The sequence below is a fragment of the Trichosurus vulpecula genome, chromosome 7, assembly GCF_011100635.1.
Source record: "Trichosurus vulpecula isolate mTriVul1 chromosome 7, mTriVul1.pri, whole genome shotgun sequence".
NCBI lineage: Eukaryota > Metazoa > Chordata > Mammalia > Diprotodontia > Phalangeridae > Trichosurus > Trichosurus vulpecula.
Window position 1 is genome coordinate 243,268,801 of NC_050579.1, and position 7,513 is coordinate 243,276,313.

The 7,513-nt window shown below is 35.8% G+C and overlaps 1 protein-coding gene across 1 annotated transcript; it reads left to right on the forward strand.

Moving 5' to 3' along the window:
- The first annotated feature begins 863 nt into the window (after positions 1 to 863).
- Positions 864 to 1,811, forward strand: LOC118857862 (olfactory receptor 2AP1-like). Its single transcript, XM_036768350.1, has one exon. The coding sequence runs from the start codon at positions 864 to 866 to the stop codon at positions 1,809 to 1,811; it is 948 nt and encodes a 315-aa protein (XP_036624245.1).
- Positions 1,812 to 7,513: the final 5,702 nt, after the last annotated feature.

The following is a 7,513-nucleotide window of genomic DNA, read 5'->3' on the forward strand; positions in this document are numbered from 1 at the left end:
TATTACTTTGATTTAAATTTTTAGTAGTTGTCATTATTAATAGTGTTATGCAATACTATTGTTGGAAGGGAAGAGGGACTGATCTTCCCTTTCTCACACATATCTTGATGTAGTCCTAGCATGTAATCACATAATGCATGTCAATGTGGTAACAGACAAAGAAGTTCAAAAAATTGGCTCCACCCCAGGAGACTTTTCTTTCTCAAGTTCCTCTTCTAGATGTCTCCCCTCTCACAGAGATGATTTATTCTTCATCTTGTGGTGTTATTTCATTTCAGATTCACTGATGGGATACACTCCTCTGCATGTAGGGGTGGATTCCCTGTCACGTTTTATATTTCATTTCCCATCTCATTAATAACATTTTTTCCTGTGATTAGGTCCCTTGTACAAGCTTGCAGGGACCAGGTCACTATTTTGTTTCTCCACTGAAAAAGGTGGTACAGATAATTATAACTTGTCAACACATTAGTAATTTGTCATCTGGGATTCTATTCTCTGACTGCCTCCACTGGGAGAGAGGGAGAAGGAGGGAGGAGTGTGGACCAAGAGGAATACTTGAATTAAAATCCATCATCAGACACTAGGTATGTGATGCTGAGCAAGTCACTTAACTTCTCTCTGCCTCAGTTTCCTCCTCAGCAAAATGGAGATAATACCACCTACCTCTTACGGTTGCTGTGAGAGATAAATATCTGTAAAGCACTTAACAGAGCTCCTGGCACAGACTGTGCTTAACAAAAGCATCCTCTCTTTCTCCCTCCCTCTATTCTATCCCTTCCTTCATTGTCTTTCCATTATTCCTTTGGTACACATAAGTTTATTCTGTTCTCTCTCACTTTTTTTCCAACTCAACTTTGCAGATGTCAATGATGGGAAACCAAACCACAGTGACAGAGTTCTTCCTTGTAGGATTGACAAATGACCCTGAGACCCAAGTTATTCTTTTTGTTTTTCTGCTACTAATGTACCTCTTAAGTATCACTGGAAATCTGACCATCATAATTCTCACCCTGCTGGATTCCCAGCTCCAGACTCCCATGTATTTCTTCCTCCGGAACTTCTCCTTCTTGGAAATTTCCTTTACAACTGTCTTTGTCCCCCAAATGCTAGTGAACATGGGAACTGGGGACAAGACCATTTCCTTTGCTAGGTGCTTTACTCAATACTTTTTTGCCATCTTATTGGGAGCGACTGAGTTTTATCTTTTGACTGCTATGTCCTATGACCGCTATGTGGCCATCTGTAAGCCCTTGCATTATACAATGCTGATGAACAAGAGACTTTGCCTCCAACTCATCCTCAGCTGCTGGTTGTCTGGTTTCTTGGTTGTTATTGGGCCACATATCATGACTGCAATGTTGCCATTCTGTGCATCCAATATCATCAACCATTACTGTTGTGACTATACTATATTGCTCCAGCTGGCCTGTGCAGACACACACTTCATAGAGATGACTGAGTTTGCCTTGGCTGTGGTGACTCTTCCCTTTACATTAGTCTTAGTAATTATCTCCTATGCATATATCATGGGGACAATTATGAGAATCCCTTCTGCTCAGAAAAGGAAAAAGGCCTTTTCCACCTGCTCTTCCCACATGATTGTTGTCTCTCTCTCCTATGGCAGCTGCATCTTCATGTTTGTTAACCCCTCTACGAAAGAAACAGCAACTTTTAATAAGGGAGTAGCTGTGCTCAATACCTCAGTTGCTCCGCTTTTGAACCCATTCATCTACACCCTAAGGAACAAGCAAGTAAAACGAGCCTTCAAGAACATGCTCAGTAGGATAAAAGTTTTCTTAATAAAGTGAAAATAATTTGAGGAGCTTTAATAAAAGAAACCATAAACAAAAGGTGATGAGAGAACATAGATATTCTTATGTGGCATGTGCAGAAATTGTTTTTTAGTGTTAAAAATAGCAGACTCCTATCTTGTTTTATCACTATTGAACTCAGAATTTATTGAGTAGAATCCATGACCTGATTTCATTATTAGAAACCTTAGCAAATTTTAATTTTTCCAGTTCTTTATAAAAATAATAGATCTTGATTAGACTATACATTTTTGAATATAGTTTCATTCTTCCTATGGTGTCCTTAAGGAGTTAGTGCACATCCATTCTTGTCCAACAATTAAATAGGATTAAGTCAAATAATCTCTATAGTTGATAGTCCCAAAAAAGCCTTCTTATATTTAATTGAATCATAGATATAGAGCTGGCAGTCAATTTAGACAAGCTCAAGTCCAACCTACTTTCTCATCCCTCATTTTACAGATGAAAAGATTGAGGCCCAGAGAATGAAAAAGGTTAGAAAGTCAACTCTATCATTCCCCTCTGGCCTCATTCCCCTATAACGTATATTGGTGAGCTGGGGTTTCCCAGAGGGGTGACTGCTATCTGAAGTTCTAAGGGTAACCACCATCTTAACATTGTAGCTGCCACGCCCCTACCATAGTGTTGCCCATTAATACTCAGGCAGTAGAATAAATTAACTATTAATAAAGGCATTTACTCAAATGGCATAGTAAGGAAAACAGTTACAAACCTTCTTTTTATAAATACAAAGTGCACTCACAATGGAGGAGAGTATGCACAAACTTAATGGAAAATTATAGTGAGGTACAAATGTAAGAAATATTTGTGTCCAAGTCTACATCTTTAGAGCCATGCTAATCCTTTTTTCTTTGGAAATGTAGGGCCCAATTTATTTCTTATTTCATATTTTCCTCAAATAAATGCAAAACAACTTTTAACATTCATTTTTGAAAATTTTGTGTTTCAGATTCATTTCTTCCCTACCTTACCTCTGCCCCCCCATACCTTGACCAATTTCCTATAGATCATAAAGTGCAGTCATGCAAAACATATTTTCATATTAGCCATGTTGCAAAAGAAAAGAGATTAAAAATAAAGTTAGAAAATAATGCTGTTATCTGTATTCAGACTCCATCCATTCTTTCTATGGGGGTGGATAGCGTTTCCATTGGAAGTCCTTGGACCTGTCTTGGATCATTGTATTGCTGAGAATAGCTAAATCATTCACATTTGATCATCTTATGATATTGCTAATGCTGCGTACACTGTTCTCCTGGTGCTGCTCACTTCATTTTGCATCAGTTTAAGTCTTCCCAAGTTTTTCTAAAAGCATCATGCTCATCATTTCTTATGGTACAATAGTTTCTTGATACAATCATATACCACGACTTGTTCAGCCATTGTCCAATTCATGGACATCCTCTCAATTTCCACCACAGAATTCTTTGCCAGCACAAGAAGAGATGTTATAAATATTTTTGTACAGTTAAATCATTCCTACTTATTTGATCTCTTTGGGATACATACCTGGTATGGCTGGGTCAAATGGTATAAACAGTTTCATAGCCCTTTTGGACTAGTTCCAAATGACTTTCCAGAATGGTTGGATTAGTTTGCCACTCCACCAACAGTGCATTAGAGTCCCAATTTTTCCAAATCTCCTTCAACATCAGCAATTTTCCTTTTCTGTCACATTAACCAATCTGATTGGTGCAATTCCCTTATTAGGGAAATTGGACTCTGGTTTTCTTTCTCTGATTTGGCTCTTCCTGGTTTAGGTATTAGTTCCATATTTGTGTCATAAAAAGAATTTGGTGGGACTCCTTCTTTGCCTATTTTCCCAAATAGCCTATAAAGTATGGGAATTAATTGTTCTTTAAATGTTTGATAGAATTCACATGTAAAACCATCTGGCCCTGGGGATTTTTTTCCTAGGTAGTTCACTGATGGCTTGCTCAATTTCTTTTTCTGAGATGGGGGTATTTATGTATTTTACTGCCTCTTCTGTTAAGTTGGGCAATTTATATTTTTGTAAATATTAATACATTCCCCTAAGGTTGTCAAATTTATGGGTATAGAGTTGGGCAAAATAGTTCCTAATTATTGTTTTAATTTCTTCTTCATTGGAGGTGAATTCACCCTTTTCATCTTTGATACTGATAATTTGGTTTTATTCTTTCTTTTTTAAATCAAATTGACCAAAGGTTTATCAATTTTATTGTTTCTTTCATAAAACCAGCTCTTAGTTTTATTTATTAGTTCAATAGTTTTCTTGATTTTAGTTTTATCAATCTCTCGTTTGGTTTTCAGTATTTCTAATTTGGTATTTAATTGGGGATTTGCAATTTATTCTTTTTCTAGCTTTTTCAGTTGCATGTCCAATTCCTCGATCTCCTTTTTGTCTATTTTATTCATGTAAGCATTTAGAGATGTAAAATTTCCCCTAAAAACTGCTTTTGCTGCGTCCCATAAGTTTTGTTGTCTCATTATTGTCAGTCTTAAATGAAGTTATTAATTGTTCTTATGACTTGTTGTTTGACCCACTCATTCTTTAGGATTTGGATATTTAGTTTCCAATTAAGTTTTAGTTTCTCTTTCCATGATCCTTTACGACTAATAATTTTTATTGCATCATGATCTGAAAAGGATGCATTGACTATTTTTCCTTTCTACACTTTATTTTGAAGCTTTTATGCCATGGTCAGTTTTTGAGTATCTGCCATGTACTGCTGAGAAAACGTTATATTCCTTTTTATCCCCATTTATGTTTCTCCAGAGGTCTATCATGTCTACCTTTTCTAAAATTCTATTCACCTCCTCAACTTTTTTCTTGTTTATTTTTAGGTTAGATTTATCAAGTTCAGAAAGGGGCAGTTTGATGTCCCCTACTAGTATAGTTTTGCTGTGTATTTCTTCCTCTTACTCCCTTAACAACTCCTTGGCTGAAAGATTATGCTCAGTTTTGCTGTGTATTTGATCCTTGGTTGTAGTCAATATCATATCGTGATTCCTCTTGTCTTTTTATGTGGAAGCTGCAAGATCCTGTGTGATTCTGATGGTAATTCTATGATATTTGAATTGTTTCAGGCTGCTTGCAGTATTTTCTCCTTGTCCTGATAATTCTAGGATTTGGCTACAATATTACTTGGAGTTGTCAATTTGGGATCTCTTTCATGGGGTGATCAGTGGATTCTTTTGATGACTACTTTACCCTCTGCTTCTAGGACCTCAGGGAAGTTCCCATCCTGATTTCTTCGAAGATACTGCCAAGTCCCTTTTTTCATCATGGCTTTCCAGTAGACCAATAATTCTTAGATTATCTCTCCTGGATCTGTTTCCCAGGTCAGTTGTTTATCCAATCAGATATTTCATGTTTTCTTCTATTTTTACATTTTTTTAGATTTTGCTTGATTGATTCTTGATGCCTCATGGAGTCATTAGCTTCTACTTGCCCAATTCTAATTTTTAAATTTTTTTGACAGTTTTTTATTTTATTTTACCAGAACACAAACACAAATACAAAATAGAGAAAAGAAACAAAAATATATCATAAACTTAAGTATTGAAACTTAAATATAAAGTAAGAAAGAAAGAAAGCATATCATGTACATAGCAGAACATAAGAGAGGATTCAAAATATGTAACAATAAATTTTTATTTCGGGAAAGCCTGTATGATAAATAATATACCTTGTGTTGACAATTGTCTATCTTTTCTTTGCTTCCTTGTTTTCTTTTGTTCTCTGCTGTGCACTTTTTAACTTTGTTCTTTTCTCCCCTCCCCCACCCCCAGAAGCCTACAATATAATTTAGATATTTCTTGATATACACACACACACATATGTACACACACACACACACACACACACACACTTACACATATATACAGGTGTATATAGACATATACTTTCCCAAACATAATCTACTCCTGATCTTTGTTTTGTAGGTTTGTACATATCTTTTGTTTCCTATCCCTCCTGCCTCCTCTACTTTACTTCTATCTGCTACATTGCCTTCCTATTACATCTACCCACCTCCTCCATCAACCATCCTGCCCTCCTGTTACTTGCCTTCTCCCCTCTAAAGATCTCTCCTCTATCCCACGCTTCCCATTAATCTAAACTGCCTTTACCTCTTCCTTCATTCTACCCTCTAAAAATCCCTCCCTTGTCCTCTCCCCCCTCACTATACCCCTACCAATTTATTTCTTATCAATTTAGAAGAATTTTATACTCTTCTAAATATATATGTAACATTCCCTCTTAAACCCATTCCTGATGAAAGTAGGGTACCAGAACTACCAGCCCTCTTCCCTCATCTAATTCTTCTGTATCCTTTCTTCCTCTTGCACCTCTTTTGTATAAAACAGTTACTGTTTTTATTTGTTTCTAAATGGTTTTACTTTTTAAATTCATATCATAGGTTTATCCCCTTCTTTCTTATGAGCTCAACAATTATTAATAAGAATGTTAGATATATGTTTTACATTTTATGTTATATTAAAGGTAAGCAGTCTGTTCTTCTGAATCTCTTATAGTCAGTCTTTGGTGTGTACCTTATGTTTCTCTTGGTTCTTCTATGTCGAATCTTCTATTAACTTGAGAATTTTTTTAACAAAGTCTTGAAAGTCTGAGGGTTTGTCAAAATGTCCATTGTTTTCATTCAATATAATACTGATGGGGCAGCTAGGTGGCACAGTGAGTAGAACACTAGCCCTGAAGTCAGGAGGACCTGAGTTCAAATCTGGCCTCATCCACTTGACACACTTACTAGCTGTGTGACCTTGGGCAAGTCACAACCCCAATTTCCCTGCTTTTCCCCCTCCAAAAACCAAAAAAACCCCCATAATACTGAAATTTGAAGAGTATGATGTTTTCGACTGGAGTCCCAGGTCTTTTGCTCTTTTATGTATTGTGTTCCAAGAACCGTGGTCCTTCAATGTCTCTGCTGCTAGGTCTTGTGTAATTCCAATTGTGGCACCATAATATTTAAATTGTTTTAATCTTGATGCTTTTAATATTCTACCCTTGAGCTGGGAGTTCTGTAATTTGACTATGCTATTCCTATGAGTATTCATCATAGGATCTCTTTTAGGTGGTGTGTGATGGAGTTTTTCTATTTCTACTTTCCTGCCTTGTTCTAATGCTTCAGGACATTTTTCTTTAATTATTTCTTGTATTATTGTATCAAGATTCTTTTTTTGATCATGACTTTCAGTAACTCCAATTATTTTTGTATTTTCTTTTCTTGATTAATTTTCCAAATCTGTTGTTTTTCTTATGAGATGTTTCACTTGCTCTTCTACTTTTTCATTATTCATGTTTTGTTTAATTATTTCTTGATCTTGTATAATTTTCCTGGCTTCACATTGCCTAATTTTAATTTTCAAGGTGTCATTTTCCTCCTTGAGATTCTGGATCTCCTTTTCTAATTGGTTGATTTTCTTTTCATACCCTTCTTTTTTTTCTTGGATTATTATTATTATTATTATTATTTAGTTTTTCCTCCATCTTTGTCAGTTGATTTTTACAGTCTTTTTAAAGATCTCTATAAATTCTTTTTGGGTAAGTGACTATTTGATGTTGCTCTTTGCAGCTTTCTTTACTTCAATACCCTCCTCTGAAGATGAACCCCAGTCATCTCTGTCCCTGTAATAGGTTTCTATGGTTGGATTCTTTCTCCTTTGTCTGTGGTTTT

Bases quoted from the DNA above. Each gene is read 5' to 3' on its own strand.
- LOC118857862 (XM_036768350.1), top strand. From the start codon at position 864: ATGTCAATGATGGGAAACCAAACCACAGTGACAGAGTTCTTCCTTGTA.